The following is a 26,581-nucleotide window of genomic DNA, read 5'->3' on the forward strand; positions in this document are numbered from 1 at the left end:
TTGCCTCTGTCATTATTCAAGGAGACAGCAGTGATGACACACAAGAACAATGCCAGTCTGACATTACAAAAAGACAATTTGAACCGTGAATTATTAAACATGCAATAGAAAAGTTTGACATAAAGTAAGTTTAGTAACTATACTGTTGTGTGAACTAACCTTCAATGAAACCGGATCAAACAGGACTCCAACTGAATAACCAGTCGGTGGATAAGCATTGTTTGGAAGTCGGCAGAGACCTGTCATGTTTCATAAGTTCTGGGCTTCTTTGGCTGAGCCATGATAACATTCCTGTCTCTGTTCTTATGGGAAACAAAGTAAGTAAGTGTGTGTCAGGCCATTGTGCTTCTGCTGCAGCATCTGTTGACACTCTGAGCCATTAGATTAAAAGCTAAAGCAGCTACACTTCTTCACAGAGGTTTCTGTGATTAGAGAGGGCTACTGCAGAGGAAGTTCAAAGGAATGGTTTGACATTTTGGAAAATATGCCTATTCACTTTCTTGTCGAGAGTTATATGAGAAGATTAAACCGACTCTTATATCTGTCTGTTCCACAGGAGGCTGCAGCCATCATCTGGGGCTGAGTGCACAACTCTTTCTTGGATTGGTAAAAAAAAATAAAACAGCAACTTGTTTTTACACTTGTCAGTGTTCCTGATGTATTAATAAGTGAGTTTTAGAGATGCTGCTGGGTGAATACTTTCATGCACATAGTGGCTTTTGTGGGCAGGTACCAAAACCTCATCTACGCTGTTTACTGTAACCATGACGACGACAAAGGACTGAAACCTAACCGCGTTGTTTTTGCGTATTAAAACCAAACCTTAAAGGGATATTTCAATATTTTGGCAAATTGGCCTAATCCCTATAAGGAGTAGGTTCATTACCTTAAATTGTAGGTGCAAGCTGTTTTTAGATCGGCGGGGCAGAGATGCGAGCTGCATGGTATTGCCACGTTTCCCTCATCAAACTAAATACACAATCCAACAACTCCAAAACACTCTGGTGGACAAGTTGTGACCTGCACATTGACCTGCACATTGGCCACACGAAATATTATGTAACAATAATGTAACATTATTTAACATTACAACACATGAACACTTGGAACTATTTGCGCTTTTGAAATCACTCCGCCCAGCAGCTGTGTCTGGGATGTAGTTCCAGCTTTGCATTTGCCTCAAAAACAACTCTGTCTCGTAACGTTCCATGATTATCTCATAGTGTGGTGAATGTGCAGGTCACAACTTGTCCACAAGAGTGTTTTGAAGTTGTTGGATTGTGTATTTGATGAGTTTGATGAGGGAAAGCCAGAAATACCATATGCCTCCGTAGCTTTAGCTGAGCAGCTCACGTCTCTGCCCCACTGATCTAAAAATAGCTTGCACCAACAATTAAAGGTAACAAACCTACTGCTATACTGTAGGGATTATGGCAACGGGGTAATTTGCCAAAATGTTGAACTATTCCTTTAACCAGTGTTGTCACATAATTGTCACTGTGACATTGACAATGCCCCCCCTGATGATGTATTTAATTGTTTGTCAAGTCAGTAAAAATAAAACCAGATTGTGATGTATCCACAGAAGCCAGACCTTGAAAACCATCAGGTTTTCACATTTCAGCAGATAATCTTCACACTTTTTGTGCGTGTCAAAACGAGTGGCTACTACACAACTTGCTCGTGACACATCTCGTGTTGTTGTCCGCCCATCAACACATCCCCCACCCCTCCCTGTCTCCCTATCACCTTCTTATTCCCCTCAGCCACACCATAATGTGTCCTTCCCTCCTTTCTCAACATCCATCCATGTGACCCACCTTTCGACAGCTCTGCTCAAACATTACTCCTGCTCTCTCCATCCCTCTCCTCCGAATCCTTCCTTCCCCTCCTAATTTCATCTTTCTGTCTTTAACCATCCCTCGCTCCCCTTCACACAACCTTGTCTTTGCTGTGCTGCTGTGGCTTTATTTCACCGTCCATCCATCCTCAAAACATTTCTTCCTTGGACTTTGTCTGGTGCACCTCTATTTGTCTTCTCCTTCCTTTGCATCCCTCTATCCCTGACTCCATAGCCATCAAGAGGGCCCTATGATTTCTGCGATTATGGAATTGCGGAATCAGCCAATTGAAACGGAACAGATTTTTAACGTGGAATATCGCGGAATTTCACATAATTTGACTGAAATGCTGTTTTCGTGTGGAAGCGGAACGTATGTCTGGGGGAAACTGCACAGAGGGAAGCAAATCTGGGTGGCACAACCTCGCGCCGCCCCCCCCAGTTTAAAGCTCATATATTTTGTTGGTACTTGAAGTACTTATAGTGCAGTGTTACGTTGCATTGTGCAGTATTAGTTCTTAAGGTATGGAGGAAAAGTGTTGTTCGTTTGGTACCTCAATTACTTTCAAGTAATTTCTATTTACAGTAATTTGTGTACATTTTAACATTAAAGACAAACTATTTTTGTTGTAAAATAAGAGTAAAAGGTAAAAAACTGAATTCCAAAAAAATTTAAACGGAATTTCCAAAAATGAAACCAGATTTTATAGTGCCCTACTGTCTATCTCTTCCCGCCTCCTCCTCACTTGTCCTTCACTGCCTGCCTCCCTCCCTGCTCCAGTCCCATATTAACACCAACAGGCACTCAGGTTTCCACAGCAACACACAGACACAATCACACGTGGACAGACTGCACCTTCACCTTAACACACACACACACACATACACTCACGTATGCACACACACAAACGCATGCAGGTAGGCATCGTAATCAACCCCACACATGCAGACTCACACACACACACACACACACACGCAAACACCCCTGGATCCGGTTCCCCTTGTTCATGTGTCTCTCATACACATCAACTCTGACACACACTCACGCATACACACCCTCTCAGATGTAATCACCGTGAGTGCTGAGAGTGCAGTGCAGAGGTGTGAGACTTCTAAATGCTACTGCCTGCCATCAATCATAAAATCCTTTCTGGGGATTGGACAGCTGACACTGTCGGTATTACGCATCGTCTCCCTTTATTTCAATCAATCATGTCCTCGGCACTGCAAAAGGCCTCCAGATTGCGATATGATATTGGCTTGCTTTCATCAGACTCTGTGAATGATTATGTGGGATCCAGAGGAGAGACTCACTTTGTGTTAATATTTGTTCAGGTTATGTGTTTCTGTGCGGTTTTATTTGCAATTTTCAAATTTGCTGCCTCAGTGAGGGCAGCTTAATAACTACTGCAAACAGGCAGACGTGTCACGCTACGATATGGATTCAACTAGTATGGCATGGGTTTTAAATGTCACACGGCAAAGAGCGGCTGCTTCTGTAGGCGATGTCACCGATGGGGCGATTATAAAACAGACAGCCACACACACACAGTGCAGGGACACGGTGTGGTTTTTAAGAATTCGGATGTGCAATTACCTGCAGACTGCACAGCAACAGTTGTTGCCAGAGGCAGGAACATAAGCAACCTCTCTTCCATCCCCTCTAAAGGAAACGTTGCCGCGAGTGTGGGGAAAGTTTAAGAAAGCTGCAACATCTAGCAAAGGTTAAAAAGAAAATCCACTATGCTGAGTCACTGACTATAGACACTGGTAAAAAAAAAAAAAATGCTGAGAGGGGAATATATCCTGTATGTATAGGGATGAATTACAATATTTAAATTTAAAGCTGTACCGGGAGCTGTTCTTGTGACTCTGACAGGTTGGAGGGCTGAAAATCAGAGCACAGCTGGTGATATGGACGACGTGAACACTGAGTCTCAGCTCAGGCAGCTTAGAGCTAAAAAGAGTGTTGTATCCTTAGGGGCGTATTGGCTTCAGTGAAGATGATACCAAAGAAAGTATCAAATACAAACACTGCAGCGACGTGTTCTGACAATTTCTAAAACACATGCTTCCCTAAAAACTGCTTAATAGTCAAACCACTGTCACCAAACCTCCCGTCTTGCAAAACCAAACACACACCTCAAAACAGTTTTAATCTGTGGTCGAAATCAAACTGTTCTCAGATCACTCCCAAGTCGGTCAAAATAAAAAACACCAAGACTGCAAAAACGCAACACACACATCGTTTCACTCAGACTTCAACCTTCAAGCAATGTTGGTTTCATCACTTCATTAGTAAATAGCGTGAACGGGTTTTCGTTGTTGTGTCTAAGCGATCACACCTGTGCTGTAATTGTGTTTATTACACGGCTCTATTGAATGCTGCTCTCTGATTTGTCCAGCGCTGCGTTCTGCGGTCCGTTATTTAAGAAATAGTATATCAGACCGTTACTAGGGACGCCGCTCTGATCAGCGCAGCACAGAAAAAAGAGACTATGCAGAATATTTAGCTTATGTTTAATGTTTACCGTCATTAAACAGCTTCGGACTATTAGTGATGTTAGATAAATGACTAGTAACTTGTTACAGGGAGAATGGAGGCTCCTTCCACATCGCTGCTGGAAACCAAACCTGCTGATCAGAGCCTCTGACCCGGTGTCACAGCTCTCCTCTCCTCTCGGTGGCACCGCGACTCCGCGACACAAACGCACCCCATAAACAGTAAAGTTAATCTCTTGTTTATGACAGATACGACTACACACAATACACACAACGTAACACGTGTATGGTAATAATCCATCGATCCACTGATTGATTACCAAAGGCTTCAAATGCACGACCGGGAGGCTCAGCAAAACAGCGGCCGTGACCTGTCTTGCAGATTCTCTAGTCTAAATGATGCAATTTTAAATCGATGAAAGTCGTATTTTGATCAACATTATGTTTCAAATTAATTATTTCACTCGTAAACCGTGTAATAAGCCGGATAATGTATAGTTGGTCGGTTGTCATGGAGAAATAAACCCCTTCATGTTGTATGAAACCCCTCCATACAACCTGCCAGGGTTTATTTCTCCATAACAACCTCCGAACTATACATTATCCCTTACTTAACTTCTACATTCTATATTTAACATTATGCATCACAGTGCACAACGTGCTTTAGCAAATGAAAGTGTGTTTAGAGTTTTACAAAAAGCTGATATGAGATCTGCAACTTGTGTCGAACTGCTGAAAACTGTGGTTTTGCCATAAGAGTGCATTGATTCAATAAATGGATTGGTATATTCAAATATATCATATAGTGGGATATATAAATCTATAGGACGCACTGACTCACACAGGTTCAATATATATACGTAGTATAGTCATATATTCAATCTGTGGTATTTTTTACCCTACAGCTGCCATCAATGTGTCCAGTTTTAGTACAGATATCATACAGGTGGCCACTGGAGCACAGTGCTGCTCTGAACACACACACACACACACACACACACACACACACACACACACACACACACACACACACACACACACACACACACACACACACACACACACACACACACACACACACACACACACACACACACACACACACGCTGCCACCACGTCTCCTACATCCAAAAACATGCTGTGCTTCTATTTTGGTGCTACGTGACCACAGTTAGGCTGATATGCTGATACGGAGCCGAGCTGAAAGCTGAGACTGCATCCATATCTCACTTTAGCTGCTGTATTCAAAAATACAAGAGATTGCCGGATCTGATTACGGTGTCTGTGTGTGTTTGTGTTGTGTATGCATGAGAATGAGAGAGGGAGAGGGGCTGGCGGTTGGTATATGTGTGTGTCTATGTGAGAGAGGGAGATAAGAATGGAGCCAAACCGGAGGGCAGGTGTGTAAGGTAATAAGACAAAATCAATTCATGAGGAGAGGAGAGGAGAGGATGAGGTGGAGGAGGAGAGGAGAGGATGGGGTGGAGGAGGAAAGAGGAGGAGAGGAGAGGAGAGGATGAGGTGGAGGAGAGGAGGAAAGAGGAGGAGAGGACAAGGTGGAGGAGGAGAGGATGAGGTGGAGGAGGAGAGGAGAGGAGAGGAGAGAAGAGGAGAGGAGAGGAGAGGAGAGGAGAGGGGAGGGGAGGAGAGGAGAGGAGAGGAGAGGAGAGGAGAGGAGAGGAGAGGAGAGGAGAGGAGAGGAGAGGAGAGGAGAGGAGAGGAGGGCATTGAAGAGGGAGGAAGTGGAGGGAAAAGGATTACAGGTGAAGATGAAAGTGTAATGTGGAGCTCTTTCTGCTCTCACATCAACCAATATTTTCACCAGCCCTTAAAGGGATTCAAAACTGAAACAAAACTCTTCTTCAGTGCTGCCTTCAGGGACCATGTAAGGAGAAGAGGATTCTCCAGATTCATTTTTGCAAGACTTCAGAGCCAAAAACAGGAAGGCTGCATCTTTATGTCAATGTGTACACGCCTGGAAGTAGTGCATGGCATTACATTCATTAGTGTGCATGTGTGTGTTTAAGAGAGAGAGGGACAAGAAAACAAATACCCAATATATTTATAGATCAAAAATAATGACAGCTTTTGGAGACACAAAAGGAGACCTTGGCAGGCAGCAGAGAAAATATGACCCATCAAGAAGAGAACTCTCCTGTCAAAACACACTTTTGTGCTGTTAGTTTTCATACTCAGAGGCTTACATAGTTTGCGGTTTTTGGGTTGTCTGTCCGTCAAGACTCAAGACTTCACGAACTGTTGATATTAAATATGATTATCCACTATATAGACTGCTTCCGTCTGTATGATGAACTAAGATAATGAACAAAACTAATCACCTGCTGCTTCTTGATTTATTCACAGCACATCTGAGAGCAGTATCCTAAAGCTCTCAGGTAAGGAGGAAAATAATAAGTGTTATCCCGGTGGTGTTGAATCGTTCCTGTTTAAGCGAGCAAATTATTTACTTGTATTGCTTGAAACGCAACCTATTACACTGAACAGAGGAAGGACGGAGCAGACAATGGAGGAGAATGGTTTAAATGGAGAGGATGATGACCAGGCTGTGGGTGAAGGGCACACGGGAGGAAATTGGATTCTTATCCTTCATAAAAGTGTGAAGGAAAAACTGTGGAGAGTAAAAGAAAATTGCTGTTTTTGCTGAAAAAAAAGCTTCTGTATGTAACAATGAAAAGCCCACATGTCTCTCTGTGGATATTCCTGTAACCACCACTATGTGTAAGCCATTCCCTGTGCCGGCAGACCAAATGTGTTGGACGCAAACTGTCTTTGCATTTATAATTTATTCTATAGTCCCACTTGAGGGTCTTTTTGGCCTCATTATGACAAGTTTGTTTGTAAAAACTTGAGCAGACTGTGAGCCAGATGTTCTGAGGTTTGAGCAGCAGTTTTTGACGTACTCTGGCCCAGAAACATGTAACATAGATATATCAAACAAGTTTGGAAGTTGGGATCACCTTTTCTGTCATTTAGGAGGGATTTTATGAAGTATATGGAAAAATCATCCAAATAAATAGGTAGTTTAAATGTACCTAGCTCTTTTTGTGCGGAATCTAACAGCTCTTTTATGAACTATAAAACTTCTTCTCACTGCAGCTTATGAAAATAGAGGGTCCATGTCCAATTCCCTGATCTGCAGATGTTTTAGATGATCTTATCCTGCAGTTTGCTGCCTCAGTATGAGGGAAACTGCAGTGTTCAGTAGATCTGTTTCTAAATTATCTTGCCAATTATTGCAGAAGTCATGATTGTAACTTTTTGAGCTAGAATAATTATTTTCAAAGGAATTGCAGTAAAAAAGAGCCAGTGAGCTGGGTATTTATTATTAGATTAGGCGTGGAGCTTCACTACCTTGTTGGCAAAACATGCTGATGCTCAAAGTTGAGCCAAAAATAACTAAGACTCATACACTTGCTTGACGTGAGAAGATAATGTAGGAGACAGATATGACTTAGTGTGTGTCAAAGGTCTCCTCTGATTTATTCGGAAATCTGGTTTCTCAGTGCGACAGTGGGCTGAAGATTTCCTCCAGTTGCCTTAAAGCAGTGTAAACTCTGCTCATCAGCACTGGATGCACTCGGTGTCAAAGATATTTTGAAAGTGTTTTGATGTTTGAAACGATGAATACTTCATTAGCAGAGGCAGAGACAGAAACTCTAGTGCCCACAATTAGACTTCAAGGAGTTAAATGGAGTCAAGGTTCAACATTAGATCTCTGATCCTTGTGTGAATCGAATCGAACCCTCTGAACCTGAGAAGGAGGCTGTATTGACCGAGTGGCGGTAAATCTTTAGTAGATAAATCAATAAAGGTCACACAACATATTGGGTCGTAACTTTTCCGTACCATATCATTTGGTCCTGGCCTGCTCTTACAGCTGTGTCTCTTTCTGACTGCAAAGGAAATGCTCAATATCAAATGAGAGACTTCTGAGATGAGCCAGATGAGAGAATCATGTGAACAAAAGAAAAAGCCGGAGGCATCAGCGGGATATTTCCAGTGGCATAGCTATCTTGTCTTGGATTATTTAAGTACTATCACTGATGAAGTGTTTAACACGAGTGTCTCTGGAAAATCACTACAACGCTCTACAACAAAAGGGGAAAATGAGGTGAAGCTTGTTAATCAATCAGCTCTGTTTCTCTCTTCTTTCCCCTCTATTCAGTTTTGATCCAGCTGTACCTCCTCTCTCCCATTCAGCCAATCGTTTTAAAGATATAACACCATGATTACAAGAGAAACAAATCCTAACTTACTCTCCAATTCATTACAGTCCTACCATTACAGAATTTCCTATCAAATTATTTATTGTACAAGTCTGTGACTCAGCGAAAGTCTTCCTCCCGTTCTATTCACAGGCTCTGTCTGGAGAGATATCAGATAATGAAGAGGACACAGCTCAATGGACGAAAAAACAGCAAATGTGATTTTCAATAACCAGTTCCTACAGAAATATACCCATTCCATTGTAATGTTTTCTAATAAAATCTCATATTGCGACAATGTCAAACCCACGGTGTGGAGCTTGTATGATGGAGATTAGGGCCAGTGGGGTCTAGAAGATAAGAATACAGTCAATGAGGAGATTTGATGAGGAGACACATAGCAATCAGCATGCATGTGTTGCCTATAGTCCCCATGGTAACAACTTTTAGGTCCACACATTGTGTTAGAGGGTGTAGCTGTGTGGAAGGACAAGGGGAGGGCGATGGCGGTCTCATGCCCGCCCTAGAGACACGGGGATCAACCAATCATAGTGAACTACTGTGGTAGTGCTGCAGATTTCTCATTCTCCACCTGTTTGAGGAGTGAGTGATCTTTTTTTTTTTTTGTCTGTGCAAGATCTACCGCTCTTCACATGAACGATGGTTGTCTTCTATCAATGGGTCAGTTAATTCACAAAAGCACAAAAGCAAACGTAATGATTAATGGTTCATTAGTTAACGGCTCTGACCTGCAGGGCTCCTGACTAATGTTTTGTACTTGGAGCACAGTGGCCCCTGACTCAATATCTCAGGAGCGCAAGCAGAAAATTTATGGGAGCACACTGTAAATTCACTTGCAAAGCAAATAGTCACATTTTATTTTCATTCATCCTCACACACGTTGGCCTGACACCTGTAATGACAGATTACAGATTCTTTGATTCACCCTTTCCATGTTTCTCCAGTGTTAAAAAAAAAGCCAATGTACTGGTTGCACATGCACAAGTAGATGGTAAATTTACTTGCACTGTCAATTTTAGAGGCAGAATGCCCCGATTTATGGGCAGTGTGGCGCCCATGCTGCTGTTGCTGGTAGCCTGCAGCTGGTCTCTCAATGAACGGGTCTGAACGTGAGCTCATTGTTTTCAATGGATAAAGTTATTTTGAATTATTAGATTATTCTTTCAGATTAAATTTTATTTGACTTGTTACTGGAATTCATTTTCATTTCATTTTTTTCTCTTCCCTTTTAAATACACTGGAAATTTTTGAGTTGAGCAAAAGTGAGTGTACTTTCATTTTCATTTTGATTTTTACCAATAATGGTTTACTTAGGCTACATACTTCACATGGTTGCACATATTTACATAATGTACACATAGTCACCATAAATGAAAAGGAGCAGGATGAAGAAAAACTTCTTTTACCTGCCCCTTTCTATTGTAATAATTGCATTGTCTTACTATCAACACCAATATTATGCACTATTTCAAAAAAAAAATTAAAGACGATGAAACATATAATTATAACATTAAAGTCTACTGCATATGTTCACGTAGGGCATTGTGCAATAATTGGGCTTTGGGGAGGTGATATGGTGGTGCCGAGCAGGTGTTGTTGTATTCCTAGATGTTGATTGGTTATGTATTTGTGACGCCTGGAGTCTCTGGTCTGTCCAAAATGAATTTCTCCCAAGGGAGACAATAAGGACTCATCTTACTTACTCTATATTAGCAGTGTTTTTGTGAAATGTCCATTGTACTTGGCACATGTTGGCAGAACCACGCAAACTGATTAAAATCCATTCAGAAAGGTTCTTTGACCTAAATGCTCCATTGTAGTTTTATTTTATTTTAAGGCTATGGGGAAACAGTTGGGTTGCACTGTTTAGTAACTTGTAATAGTCAATAACCAATAGTTACAATCAATGTAAAAAATTGTGATCAAATTGTGAAAATCATGATACAATAATTTGGCCATATTGCCCACCCCTAGGGAGGGCCTTAAAGGGACTACAAGGACTTTCGGAAAGCGAAGTGTTTTCACACTACATTTCCCATGAGCCTCCGCGCGCGCACAGTGAAATTCTTGGTCCGGCCCAAGACGGATGAAGGCGAAAACATTTGCCAAGAATGTTTTCATTAATCAAGAACCAAAGTCGTGGGTTGGAAGACGATCAGATACCGTCGTAGTTCCGACTATAAACGATGCCAACTAGCGATCCGGCAGCTTATTCCCATGACCCGTCGGGCAGCGTCTGGTAAACCAAAACTAGGAAATGCTGGACGAGTCGACCATTAAATAATAATCAAAATAACCACGTATAAAGACAAAACTATATATTTATCGAAAATTGATCCGTTAACAAGTGTGGGTAATGTAGATTCATCCACATTAATATGAGACTCTTTTAAGCAAACTTTAAGTCAATTTACATAACCTAAACCATACCCTTAACACCCTGACCCAGCCTAAATCACAGTGTCTCTGTGCTGCATAATGAGCGTTGGATTTATTTACTTATGGGCTTATACTGATCCTTAGCAGGTCAGCCAGAACTCCTGCTGTACAGCATATACACATTATTTGTTCACTGTCATAAAGTCAACACCCAACATATTTGGCCCTCTCCGCTGCCTGCCATCTACGGTCATTACTGATAACTTTGCAGTGTTAAACGAGCCGTTCCTCCATTTATCATCTGTTCATCCATACATCTTGGGTACCCATCCATCATCGATCCGTCCTCTCTTGTTATCATCTGCCCCTCCCCTGTTTCCCCAACTCATCTTCTCCAGTCCTCTCTCCATTTATTCATCCAAATCTCGATCCCCCCATCCCAGTATCGATCCGCACACAGACATTCATCTATTCTCTAAGAATATATTCATCCAACCATCCATTCCTTCCCTTCCTCCCTAGGCTCCTTATCCCAGTCGAAAAGGCTTCTACAGCAAGACTTAACACACTCCACTACTTTCCGCTGTCCCTGCACGTGCACACACACACACAAAAAGGCGCTCCCAACAGGATGCAAACGCAAAGACACACAGACATCGTTTTCACGGCTCTTCACAGCTCCCTGAGCAACTCAAATGGCCCGGGAGTGACTGTGCAGAGCAGCGAAAGAGAGAATAAAAGAGCGAGTGAGCCTTAGAGAAAGATTGAGAGACACGGAGAGAGAGAGAAAAAATTACAAGGCAACAAGGGCAACAATCATACAGACAGAGAGAAATATGGTGGAGCAGCAGCAGAAACCAAGGACAAGATAGATGATGAACAGAATAACACAAGACATGAAAGAAACGTACAAGTTTCTAACCAATCTTTGACAATACGATGAACTTTATGCACATTCTGAGATGATATTTAATCAGCAGCGTGTTTACTACTGATGGGAGGATGCTTACATTGTTAAATTAAAATTATTTCTGCACGAAAAACGACTAAATGAAATTTTAGGTCCACTCCCACCTGAGAACAATAGAATCCACTTCTCCTGCTTTATCAGCTAAATATAAAGTGTTGATAACTTCAGACTCCTTTCTAAGTCCACCCCAACCCCCCAACAAAAAAACAACTCAACCACACATCAGTGTCACTCTGGAAGTACAGTTGTTTTCTCTCCAGATAGGGAGGTGTTCATCTGACAAGAGTCATATCTCCATCTCATAATTATCTGTAATGAAGCTTGAGGCATTGCTTTGCAGTCGCTCGCCATTATAATCCAAGCGCTCCTTTGATGTTATAAGATCAAAACGACTGCGCAGGCGGAATATCAGGATTCACAGCAACAACAACAATAGCAACAACTACATCAACAGGATATGAGTTCTCACAGAACAATAGAGGAGCGTTTCACCTTGAGGGGTAAATAACAAGAAAACGGCAGCGAGCAAACGGAAAGTGAGAGCCACAACAGTCCCAAAGTGTATTGAAATAAAAACACAAAGTGTCTGTCGGCGTCCGTCTGTCCAACCTTTCATGTCAGACCGCCCCTGTCTGCTCGTCTGCAAATACCGAGGCGGCAGTATTTGGCCAAACACCAACCTGGTGCTCATCCATCAGCGGTGGTCACGCACAAGGTCAGCCTTCCAGCGCCGCCGCTAACACGTCTTAGCGGCTCAGCGGGGCCACACGGTGTGACCTTTTGCCGCGTGCCGCCGTCAACCTCGCTTTTCTCTCACGCCGCCGCCGAGTGTCGACACGAAACCGGCGCTGACTTTCAAAGATGGGGGGGTCAGGTCTGGGGAATATGATGCAGGAAGATTGAAAGCGGCCGCCAGATCGCTGCGATGAAGTCTGCTGCAGTGTGACCGGCGGCTGCATCTTATTCAGCGCCTTTTCAAAGATGCAGTTTGAGATGAAAGGTATTGGGGGAGTAGTGAAGATAACTTTAAAACTCTAGGATCAATAAAACGTTCACACAAAAACTCAAAAAGGCTCAAACATTCAAAACATTAAGTGCAATTTCTTTCATTGTCTGGTTGTTTTTCCTCAAACTCAAGAACTAGTGCTATTTATACTTGATACCCTGTCTCCTTGTGTCTCGCATCACAGATAAAATGACTGTCATTTCTGCAAAGGAGAAGCTTCATGCAACACAAATGCAGACTCATGGTTGACCGTGGGCACTAATGACTTGAGATTTCAGGCATTCATTATTTCCACACACAATAAGAGGTGACTCACATCAGGACACACAAATCTCTTCCAGTTGACTCATCGCTACAAGAGAGATACCATTACATTAGAAAGCATATGGCTGTGTGATAACAGAGGTTAAAGTGTACAAGTGTGTGTATGTAAAAACATGACGCGAGTTGTTAACTAAAACTCCCAGGGTGCATGTTCCTCCTATTCACTCAGATCTTTCCACATTTACAAAGAGCAATGAAAAACATCGAGCTTTAAATCAGCTGTAGCTAATTCACTTTTATTCTATAATGGCCAAAATGAAGACACATGACTCAGCAGCACTATTCCATGACAAATGAGTGTTGTCATATTTGTAACTAAAAACTGTTTTAGCTCCTCAGCCATCCAAAGGTAGTTAGACACTGTCATTGGCCGAGCCTTTACTGTAGTTTGCTACAAGACTCCACACAAGAATCATCAGTGTCACGATACAGGGTCAAGGGAAATCACGAGTTTCATCATGATATGATATTATATCAATTTAATGGACAATGATTTGATGTTTGCCAGTATGACAGTCTGCCATGATACGATTTCAATTTGCTTCAATTTAGGGATCAGTGATCAATATGAGACGACATCATCTGACTTAACACAATCACTTCCACTGATATCATTCAGCAACTACATATTATTTTACATTTTAATTCCTTAGCTGAAAATATGAAAAACAATAAAAACATATTTTTTTAGAATAACATTTCCTTTGTAAACAAAAAAAGCCACATTCTAGTTTATTGAGCTTTGCAATTTTTACGTTCTATAAAAGAAAACTGAACCATTAAGTTCCTTTAAAGCAGGATTTAAGTGTGAACCTTTCTCTGATTTAGGTTCTCAAACTAAATATTTTTATACGCCTTTGTGAGTGAAATATGAAACTGCAGAGTGATACTCATAGCTCAAGTGGCATTGCTCACACACAGCACACTACTTGTTGAAGCATCTTCTGGCAAATTCAAAATACTTCTACACCGCTCATTTATTCCTGAGAGGGCAGAAAATATTTGACTTTTTTCTGGCTGCTTGCTACGAGCAGACTAGGACAGCAGGGATTTCAAAATAAAAGCACGCCAAACAAATGATAATATGTATTAATGTCAATGACTGGTTGGCCATTGAATTGTTGTATGTAGATCGATGTATCGTTACACCCCTCGTCATGGGGGTGCTGGAGCCAATCCCAGCTGACATAGGGTGAGGGCAGGGTGCGACATGAACAGGTCTGGGAGATTTGGGGTGTTTTTCTGTTTATGGCCTGGGATTTGTGTGGGTATGTATATTTACATGTGCATATTTTGTTTATATTCTGTGTATTTTTGCTTAATACAGTATGGTTGATTTGTTTGTGTTGAAGTTTGATGTCTTTTGTATGATAAAAAAATGTAATAATGACAAAACATTGTCTTATAAAACTAATTAAGTATTGCATTCACATTATTCAGTGATAGCAATATTTGCTGCTAGATAACATTGTGTGCTACATTCCAGTGTTTGTTCAACACAGAATTAAAAGCGGTGGTCTCAACAGTGGATGTGATTTCACACTATGTGTGTAAGCATCACTGAGACTATAGAACAAATAATCCAACTGTGTACGGGTTCGATTTAAAGCCGCCACTAAGCTCTGGAGGAATATAGATTGAGTCAGCTTTTCCAACTCGAATAAAAAGATTTCATTTTTTACTGATTCCACTTTTCCACAGTTGCACAGACTGTTTTATGATGACAGTGTGAGTTGATACAGTATCATGGTTTTGCACCCTTTCTGAGAGCCGCTGAATGCTTTTTACAAGACTAGCAACAATCTCAACTGGGAGAAAAAAAAAAAACCATGTTGTTTTTACAATAAAAACAACTAGGGTGGAACATTGCAGTTTATGAGGAAGCCCAAAAGAAAAAAGAAAAAGTAGAGCAGTGATTTTGCAGAGAGCCTTCTAGTGGTGAAGCAGTCATGTGGGAATAGATCTAAAAAGTTCTTCAACTTTGCACCAAACAGGAACATTTATTAAGTAAATATCCTGCATCACAAGAGAATATGTGTCCTCCTTTAGGTTCTGCTTACAATTCAATCTGGCCAAGGACGTCTATAGAAAAAGTTACATGTGACAGAGAAGAACCCAATCTACGAACATCTAGTTCACAGGGCAAAAAGGAGAGACAACATTTCTTCTTTTAGATGTCATGGCTGCACAAGTTATTACGACAGAAAACCAATGAAGGCGGTATTGGGCTGGTGCCCTGCGTTGGTGTGGACTAAAATACTAAACATAACAATTTTTACAGATTGGCACTAAATTTTGACCAGACGTTTGTGATTCCAAGGCGATGAATCCTAATGACGCAGATCACCTCCTGGTTATAAACCTGTGAAATATTTGGACATTTGTGAGCAAACAGATTGTGATGAAATTTTACTGAAACTCAGATTCATTTCCCCCACATCAGAGCCGTAACATCTCTGGTGATTCACTGACTTTTAGCATCGTCGTTGTGACATTTCAGCGTGCTGTTGTTAGCTGAAAGCGACGCTGTGCCTCTCACAGCTATACCGCCACCGCTGTGGAACCTTCCCTGACTCCACAGCCTATAAGAAACAGCTAATGTAAGGAAATCTCTGAGTGACAAAACATATTGAATAACAGATGCTAATGGAGCACAGACAGGGGGAGGGTCTGTTACTTTCAGCCGCATTAATGACTAATTGACTTAAATATGATACCGGGAGCTAAGAGGAGGAGCTGACACACCTAGACAACGCCACACTTCCGTTGCTGAAGTTTCAGGGATCAATTGGTGAAGGGTCATGGGAGAGAAGCTCAGTCTCCTCCTGATGCTTTGTGATGCACGTGGTCATTGGGCAGCAACAGCTGAGCATCCTGACTGGGAGGCTCTAGCAGCCTTTTGCTCAGTCCTTCAACATAAATAACTACACATTTTATAGACATTTTTCATTTCAAATATTGGTCATGTTCCAAATCTTAATGTATTGGCTGAGTTTGAACAGTCAAGGTTGGAGACACTTTTTAATGGACTTCTTTAGCTGATGAATTCAGTTTTCTTTCAGTATACTAATGATACACCAACCTGTGACCCCACATGATGATACACTGCTAAGTTTATCATTGAGGCGAGGTCACAGGTTAAGAGTGTTCAGGAGCTTACTGCAGACAAACCTGCATTTGATACTGTTCAGTTTGTGAAACATTTATTGCTCATCTTAAAATCCTCCTCTTGTTTAAATGTAGCATAGTCATATGAATAAGAACATTAAAGACTGTGACCACTGTGAGGGTTGTTGAAGATCTACCTTGCATTGCAGGAACAATGACCAGATTTTCTCTGGCTCATCAACCAGAACTATAGATTGTGGTACAGCGCGTCGTGCAGCCTGCGAGGAGGAATACTGAGTTGGCTAGTTCCAGATAAACTACTTTTCTTTTTTTTTTCCAGCTGATGCACCGTAAAAAAAAAAAAAAAAAAAAAAAGTGTAGCGTGCACACAATTTTGAAATGAGACAGTGAAAATACACTGTTAGTGTGGGTCCATTCACAGCCGTTTATCTCCTGTATCTCTGTCCAGCACGATGTGCTGCTAACTGGAGGACAGCAGAGAGCTGTCTACTGCAGATATTATACTGAGGAGTCATTTATACCTCATACAACCCCACTTCAAAAATACTGAACTATCCCTTTAAACTAACTTGGTACAGCTGCAGATACAGTATGAAGATACAGATGTAGTCTTGATTTTAGCTGCCAAATGCAAAACCTCCTTTTGTGTGCTTTTCCATCAACATAAACTTTGAGGCATAATTTCGACAACTCTTGACAGATATCAACAGTAAGTAGAGTGTAGACCTGCCACAAGGCCAAAATCAAACACACACCAGACTTCTGAGGAAAGAATTCTACTTCAGAGTAAATGATCCAAATCTACACAACGACTTAATGGGTTCTTCTTTGGTCCCTGCTTCATTCCTCCATCAAGTGCCATGAAAATCGGTTCTGTAAAGACTTGTCTCCTTGGCAGAGGCTGCGGTTTAACAAAACGGCGGCTTCAAAAAGAAATCACAGTCAAAACTGTAAAAATGTGAACTCACAATGAAGAAGATTCATCAGGCTACTATTACAGTAACAAAGCAGGAATATACTTTTTCCCAGTTTTTAGTGCCCTGTGTCTCCTTACTACATTATCTACAAAAAACAGCATCTTTCAATTAATGACACTGAATCTTACTGACTGCTAAATTCACAACAGTACAATCCCTCTTATTCACCATGGACAACCTGGAGATAAATGCAGCTTGCACTGATCTACAAGGTCCGAGGTCTTATGTCAGACTTGCTTGGCACAATGGACCTACCTCTATAGGACCAGTAGGTGAAAAGCTTGTTTTGTGCACAGACTCTATTGAGCGCACTGAACTGCCAGTCAAGTCAGCGGCCACGGTGACGGCTGCATTCCTCCAAGCAAAGACAGACAGAGAGAGAGGAGATGGAGGCCGATAAAGAAATGAAAAAAGGCCAAAGAGACATAGAAGGAGAGAGAGAGGGCATATATAAAAAGACAGAGACCGGGGGGAGAGAGACTGACAAATTAGAGACTGCAAAAACAGAAAGAGTGACGGAAAATCTATAGACTTGCAGCTGGGATTGTGTGTGGCCCTTGTTGAAAGCAGCGCTGTACATAAAGGATAGGAAAGCCTTTTTATCTCAGAGTTGTGGCGATGAGGAAGGAGGTCTGAAGATTATGTTTGTTGCCAGAGTGCAGGGGCTACATTCGCTTTCAACTCAAAGTACTCTCACAGTGGATTTGTTTCAAAACGCTGAAAAACCCACAGTGTGAGGTGGACGCGCACTGCAACACAACTCCAGAGTGAACATTGCTAATAAAACGAAACGGGGGAGCGGAGCGAGAGAATCTGACTGAAAGCGAGGACCTTTGTGCAAAATAGCACCATCTGAATTCAGATGGACAATTTGTGCCAGTTTGTTAAGTAATTCGGCAGAAAATATTAAAACAAATGTCACCACTAAGTGTTTTCTATTTTCTTTTCAAGTTGTGGAAATTGATGTTTTGCCAATAAGACAAACACTGTTTTTGCAATCAGGCAGCGCATGCCGAGTAACTATTTCCGCATTAATGTTGCAGCTCCCACACTGTAAATTATTCATTATGTCATTCAGTGGTGGAAATGTCACAGGAATGTACTAGCACACACACACACACACACACACACACACACACACACACACACACACACTGTGTCTCAGATAGTCCATGGCACATATGCATGTCCCACCTTGTTGTACTGTATGTCTTTGTCTCGGGTACTTGTGCAACAATTTTGGTGATTCTGATTTGTTTTTGATACCACAATGATTTTTACATCTCCACCTTTCATGTCTTCTTTAAAGGGATAGTTCACTCAAAATTGAAATTTCACTCATTATCTATTCACCTTCATGTCGACTAAGGGTTGGGAGAAGTTTCAGAGTCCTCCGTGCCTTCTCTGAGTTACATCGGGGCTCCGTGCAGCACTGCATGTCCATATGACGGTTGCGAATGGGGCTCACTTTTCTTCGTCCAAAAAGACACACCAAAAAACATCCAAATACCTCCATAGTGCTCGTCTGTAATGTCCCTCTTGTATTGAAGCCCCAACATGAGAAATCGTTCCGAAAAAAATTAAATAAGTCTATGTTTTAAGCTTGTTTGTAGCAGAAGCTCCCAGTGTTGCTCTGCCGGAATCTCGCGCGATTTGCTGAGACGTGAACTGGGTATCAGTGCAAATCGCGCAAGATTTGACAAACAAGCTTAAAACATAGACTTTTTTTTTTTTTCGGAACAATTTCTTATGTTGGGGCTTCAATACAAGAGGGACATTACAGACAAGCAGTATCTGTATTTGGATGTTTTTTGGTGTGTCTTTTTGGACGAAGAAAAGTGAGCCCCATTTGCTACCGTCATATGGACATACAGTGCTGCGCCAACCCCCCTGTAAATCAGAGAAGGCACGGAGGACTCTGAAACTTCTCCCAGCCCTTAGTCGACATGAGGGTGGGTAGATAGAGTGAAATTTTAATTCTGAGTGAACTATCCCTTTAAAGGATCCATTATTCTCTCGCACCAGGAATCATCATCTCATGCTCACTGTGCACTGCAATGAATTACAAGACTATAATTCAGCGCCGTACACTTTCATTCAATTAGCTTCCACACCAACAACATAATTAACGTTTCATCAACATTAACACCCACCAACCGTCTGCACAGACTCCTCTGAACCAGCCAATGGAGCGAGGCCACCAGTTGGCGTCCCATTACCTATCACGCCATTGGATGATTTAGTCATCATCTTTGTCACAGCAGCTGGTGGGTGTGTGAACTGATATAGCAACAAGGACCACAACCATCGCTACGCTAAGTGAGTCACCAGCGGCATATGTGTGTGTGTGTGTGTGTGTGTGCGTGTGTGTACAAAGGTGTTGGTAAAAACAGCATCTGATGTGCTATGATCCGTTCGCTTTGCTCTGTTCTGTAGCATCCAACTTTATCATCTCTCTCTCACTCGCTCACTGCACTATGACACACACTCTACATGCACATGTCTCATCTTCTTCATCACTGTTAAATTGAAAACAACCGACGAATAAAGAAGATTTAGAAACTGATATTTCCAAAGGGCAAGGCCCAAAAAAAACAAAAAACAAATGTTGAAGTCTCTGAAGTTAATCAACACTAATAGCCACTGCAGGAAAGTAGAAAACAATTATTTTAAATCGACTGGTGTCCTTGAAGGAAAACTGATTCACCAACTAATACAACACATTAAAGCTACCCAGGATTACAAACTCACTGGGGTTCAGTGATAGGACTTGGCACAAGGTGACGTCAGCTGTGAAGCAGACATATCTCCAACCTGGATTATTGATCTCTACTCAGCTATGGTGACATCAACTATCTCGCCAATTAACCCAGCTAATGAACCAAGAGAAAAACAGCTGTTAAGAGTTACATAAGATATCAGTTCCACTACATAAGGCACGCTGGCCAGCATTGTTTCCCACTCTGCAAGGTCAACTATTAGGTGGAAGCTCACATATGGCAAAAAACAGTTCAGACGAGGGGGTGGGGGGCGGGGGGTAGGGCTGAACAATATATCGTTATCAAATCTATATCTAGATAAACATGCAAGATATTAATATTGCAAAGGCAACAATATTGACGATGGAGTTTCCCCCGTTCGGCCAGAACAGCGTGGAGTGAGAATGTGAAGCTGCAGGAGAGAAAACTATAAACAAAAAAGGACATGTTAGCTCATCGCTATGGTAACGGTAACACGTGACTGTTACTGTTACGCTCACCGTCACTGAAATGCTCGGTTGAATCACCAATTAAATACGCTGAGAAGCCAGCGACCCTGGGTTTGATTCCACCCGGCAGTACCTTTGCTGGGTGTTGTTCTCTCTCCAGCTGTTCTTTCAAAATAAATGCACAAACCCTTAACCTTACCCTAAACCTAACCTTAACACTGTAGAATGGGTAGTCGGGGGAAATGAGCCGTCGGACTTTTGGGCAGTCGGACTGATGTATGCTCCCCAGTTTGGCAGTTCTGATGAGCATTTGCATACATTGTTATTATGTTGCCTTTTGAGGAAGACTGTGAGACTGTAAGTCACAGCAGAGCTGCAGCAGACCAATCACTGACTGAGTGATTGGTCTGTTCTGTTCAATAAAACTGCATTTTCCACATCCTTTGGTATTATTATGTGGCTTTATTTATTTATTTATTTATTGATTGAAGAATGCTTAGTTTTCCCTGAAGCCATAGTCATGTATCGTATTGATATCGAGATATCTAGCATAAATGTTTTTCTGTCCATATGGTTCAGCCCTATGGGGGCGGGGGGCTGTCTTTTAATTTGTGGTCAAGTAGCTTTCAACAATGAGGACTGTGGGCTATGTGGTTTCCTGTGAGTAACCACAGCATCGCAGCCTCCTTAGAGAATGGAGAATTTATTCTTTGTTATGTAAAGACAAGCATTCCGCCATCAGGCGTCTTGCATCTGAATGGTCTCAACTGTAACCGAGCTAACTGTGCGTAGCCAAACAGTAAGACATACAGTGGGTTCAGACCTGCAGCTCAGCTAGTGGTGGTATCAGCCGGCTTAGCTATTACAACAGTTAGCAGAGCAAAACATGTTGTTGACTATGGCATAGCATTAGTTCCACCGCATTAGACACAATGACTATCACTGTGACAGCATCTCATTCACAAGCGCGCACGCACACACACACACAGAAACACTCCCCCTATTTCACTATGGAAACGCACATCATCCCGATTTACAGCACAATGGTGTGTTTGATGCATGTACAGCACATGTGGCAGTCTCAGTGGCATTCTACTGTAGACACGTTGACTTACACGGCCATTGTCCCTTCTCTGAAGAAAATCGCGGACAGCAACGGGCCCTCGACAACCACACACTCGCACAAAAAGGGTCATTCACATTAATATCCTACGGTAAATTAGGTCGTTCTTGCGTATCTTTTGTACTGAATACAAACACACACACACGGATGCCGACACACATAGGGCATTATGTCAGCTACAGTGCCCTGTTCAACATGACAATAGGTCTTAAGTTTGAACACGCTTACTGTACATGACTCCATGAGTTGAGAAAGCACAGCACAATCACTTCTGCTCATGTGCCTACACAAATATAGTGTCACATACGTCTTCAGGTTCAATGCACACTTTCAGAAGAACTCCACCCTAAAAAAAAATAAGAGTATAGGCTACATTTTGAAAAGACTGACACCACTTTTCCTAAACCTCTCCCCTCTGCCTCTACTTGAGGCAGTTATTTCCTTCATTTCCCAGGGCGGTCCCCAGAGAGTCCTGCCTGGACTTATTGCTGTGCTCTGGCTGTCAGTCTCACTGATACCATGTACAGTGATAATGCACCTTAAAGGAGACATATTGTGCCCCTTTCCCAAAAATTAAAATAGTTTCCAGGTGTCCTAAAGACATGTCTGTGACATGCTTTGGTCAAAATACCCCAAGGATCAAACATCACAGCTATTTTCATCCTCTCAAAACAGCCCTATTCAGAATGGCTGGTTTCAGTGCATGTCCCTTTAAATGCAAATGTTACATCACAACCGAGGGAACAGCTCGTAAAACCACATGGAATTCAACCTAGGGAGCCTGAAAATTACAGATTTTTTTTGTCAATTTTCACATTTTGGGGATGAAAGGCAAGACAGACACCCAAATAAAGAGCCTTCAAAAAGTGATATTTCCATAATATGTCCCCTTTAAGTTCTACGCATAGGCTAGCCAAGATGGAAAGCCCGGTGATGATCACACCAGTTACAGCAAGCAACCACCTTTTTACAGCTGAGGAACAGTGCAAGTCAAAATGTCTTCTGAGTCCGCTGTATTATGGTTTATCAAAGCTGCACTAATTAATACTTTTATATGAATTATTTAGTCACATTAGTGAGTTTAATGTGAAAGATGTTTCTCAAAGTCAATGGGGTGAAGCTGTGGAATAAGTTAGGCTACCTGATGAGATCAAAGAAAGTAAAAATCATTTAAAACATCATTCTGGAGAGATATAGACGTGAAGGTATGTAATCATGACTTATGGGACAAATGCTGAATTTCTAGTATTTTGTTTGGTATTTGCTGAGTATGTACATGTATGTGTATATGCATGTAAATGTGTGTAGATGGCATGTATGCATGTTTGTAAACGTAGAGGTGCTGTATTTACTATATGGTTTAAAGATTAGGACATTATAAGCTAGTTAGCGTCAGCCTTATGCACCCCTTCTTTTGGAGGGATGTTTTTTTGTTTTTTGTTGTTGTTGTTCTTTTTTTGATGTGTCAAAACAAACTCAAGTCACAACCTTGATGGTATTTATCACCCAACAATTCTACTGAGCTTAGTCTGTGATCTCTCATCAGTGTTGTTTTCACCTACCGACAGCAAAGAGGTTGGGATAAATTCACTGTGTTACCTGCACCACACACCAACAAGTCAGAGACCAGCGAGAGCATTCTGGAGCATTTAGCAGCTGAAGAGCCCAACATTTTTCAAAACAAGTTGGTGAAAATCAAAACTAAACTAAAAAGAGACTAAAATATTGGACTTACATGTGCACTATGACGGATAGCATGATTCTAAATGGATGCAAATGTTGCTGCAGGCAACTGATTGCCAGCATGTTTGGATATCAGCTATACAAGGCCATATGTCACTGTTGTGTTCGTAGCTTCTTCCACCTGCCCTCGGCAAAATGACTACAGCTGCTTCAAGTTTCTATTCGCTTTTTACTGTGATGGATTTCTTTCTATAACATTGTTGAACACTGAGGAAAAATGTTTCAGATGAAAAATTCTGCACTAATAAAATCCACTGTACTACAGCGCTCCTTGAAATTTATTGAAGCGACAGCAGATTACCTACATTGGGCCATTTTTCTGTAGGAAACAAAAAGGGAGCCACCAATGTAGCGTTGGCGCCTCACGTAATTGTTGGTGTTTTCAGGAGGATTTTTCTTTTAGTATCAAGAATTTACAAGGCTAGTGAACTAGTGAAATAACATGTCTTGCTTCTCACACAACCTCTCATACATGCACGCATGCACCCACCTACCCATCCCTCCCTCCCCGTTGTCTCGCCTGGCACCAGTTTCCATTGACACAGATGGTAATGGGAAGAAAGAGAGATACAAAGAGACAGCCACAGAGAGCGAACGGCAGCAGCTGATACCATGAGGTTTTAATCACCTCTTTTCCTCCTAGTCCCCTAATCCATACATTTTCCTCCATAAATCACACTCACCTGCTCCATATACATCTATCTATCTGCCATCCATCCATACATGCCTCCTTTTTCTCCAGCGTCCCCATTTATCACTCCCTGCCTCCGTCTATCCATCAGGACTTAGTACAGTCTTAGAGCTTCTACCAGCAGCCATTCATCCAGTCAGTCCTCCTATTCCTCAATCTGTCCCTCTACCCAGATCCAACCTTGTATCATGACCTTTTACACGCTTATTAACTTCTGAAATCTGACCTCTCAATCATCAATCCTATTCCCGCCATCTATCCATCATCACTCTTTTGTGTCTATTAAATGTGTGTCTTTGCTGGTGCCCCAATGTGTTTGTTGTTTTTGTTGAATTATTACAAGATTTTGAAGAAAGAAAAAAAAACCTGATCCTCCCATTCAGCCACTCTCTTGCAGGATCAATAACAATCTTAACACTTACCAGCTGCATGCCACAGATGAAGGCCAAGGTACATCTGCCACTACAGCACCCCATGGTGTCCTCCTCTGTCTCTCCTGTGGTCCACGTGGTGAAGAATCTCTGGGTAACTCCCAAATCTCCAGCTGGCCCTTCAAAATCCAAAAAAGCCCCCCCGAGGGCCGTCTGGCTGGCTGGCAGCCCAGGTAGAGGCGCTCGCTGCCTGGCCTCAGAGAACAGAGCACAGCCCCTGTACTCTCTGCAGCTCAGGAGGGAATGAAAGGCTACTACTTCATTCAAATGGAGGAGCTGCTGACAGGTTAAGAGCCTGAAATGTGGTCCCTTAGATTTCCAACACACAGGGGGTCAGGGATCAAAGATGGAAGGTGGGCCTTAGGGATGATTCAAGTCCACAAATAGTCCTCGGTGTGTCCGCTGAGCTCCGTCCTGGAAGCAAACCCTCTCCGAGCCTCTGCAACTGAAGGCAGTTTAACAGTTCAATACATCAGGTGGTGTAGTGCATTTGGATTAAATGGAAAACACTGATTTAAGCACAACTACCTTGTTTTAGGACTGTACTGATGTCTCAAACAAAGGTTACAGTGATGTAGTCCACATGTCCACTCCTCACCTGCTGGACTAGAAAGTCCGGTGGGCAATAGCCTTGATGAGTAGCATCTCTGACTCTGACACGGTCCTGTTCAGCAGCTACTTAGTTGGAAGGCTGGAGAAAACAGCAAAGAGGGATGGCCAGATCGGGAGATAGGAGATGTATTCTCCAGATTAGACAACCTCTCGTTTAATAATCCGATTATGCGCCGCTTGGATGTATCTGAGTGAAGCAGCCTAATTTGTTTGAGGGTGGAGAAAACAAGTGAAAGTGGTCCCTGCCTCCTCACAGAGCTGCTCCTCTCCTCTCAGGGGAAGTCACGGGCTCGTAGCGGCAGCATCCTCTGCTCTCCATCCACACCGTCACACAAACACAACCTTTCTATCCCGAAATCCAGCCTCTTAGTTTTCTTCTTTCTTTCTTTTTTAAAATGTTCCCTTGATGTTTATCCCTGTTGGAAAATGGTGAGTCCAAGGATCGTTGCTAGGATGTTGCGATATGTCAACAGCCACTGGAAGCTGATTTCTGGTGTCTGTGCTCGGGTATAAGTCCTCTTCCTCCGGCTCGTCTTCCCATCAAGCTCCACTAACACACAGCCGCCGTTTTGTCCGCCGTTACACCGCTCACTCACCGCCTCCTCCGGTGCGGTGAATAAACCTCCACAGTGTTCAGAAAAGAGGCAAAAACACAGAAAAGCATGTCCACGTTTCGAAGAGACGGGGGACGGGGTGAGACGACAGGTCGAGGTAAGTCTGTAAAATGTAACGAACAAAGGGCGGTAATGGACGGAATACGGGCTAAGTTTAGTTTGGTCGTCTCGGGCTTGTCTTCAAGGAGTGAAAAGGAGAGACAATGGGAACCGGGATGGACCAACGGACCGAGAGAGAGACAGCCGAGAGGAGCGTCTCTCGCCTGCCATCTGTCAAGTCAAATACCGGGCAACAACACAGTACTTCCGGTTTTGATTTCCAAAATTAAAGCCTCTTCCCAACCCGGGAATTCTGTAAAACCACAACAGTAGTGTCGTCTACAGTCTACTCGTAAGAACTGAAATCAAAGTGACTCGGTAAGTGCCACAAATTTTATATTTAACTTACCTGTGTACATTTAAGGCCTTTAATGCATAGGCTAATTGACGTGTGGCTGTTTGAGTGACAGGTGTCAGCAGTAGCCTCTTTTGGAAAACAATGTCAATGGCAAGCTGCTAGCTAGGTGTCTTATCTGCTAATTCAATTCAACGAACATAACTGCTAACTTTTGCCTTGTGTTGAAGGCTTTTGGAGGACTTTTCATGGGCATATATGTGTACAAAATAAAACGGAAACAGGCTGACTGAGTGGCTAAAATCACAAGACTTGGACTATATATTTATAGCTATGCACACACAAGTCCTTTAACCTTTGACTTATCTTTTTTCCCTCTAAAATATTCCCA

The 26,581-nt window shown here is 42.2% G+C and overlaps 1 protein-coding gene across 2 annotated transcripts in view; it reads right to left on the minus strand.

Moving 5' to 3' along the window:
* Positions 1–24,615, minus strand: part of nkain2 (sodium/potassium transporting ATPase interacting 2) — a gene marked incomplete at both ends in the record, with an annotated part of 85,643 nt that extends 61,028 nt beyond the window's left edge. For both annotated transcript variants that reach the window (XM_084000455.1, XM_084000454.1), the window contains one exon: positions 24,562–24,615. In XM_084000455.1, the coding sequence (XP_083856581.1) occupies positions 24,562–24,615 (54 nt within the window). The remainder of the gene's footprint in view (positions 1–24,561) is intronic.
* Between the last annotated feature and the right edge of the window lie 1,966 nt (positions 24,616–26,581).

This window comes from Trachurus trachurus (assembly GCF_905171665.1).
Source record: "Trachurus trachurus genome assembly, chromosome: 24".
Taxonomy (NCBI): Eukaryota; Metazoa; Chordata; class Actinopteri; order Carangiformes; family Carangidae; genus Trachurus; species Trachurus trachurus.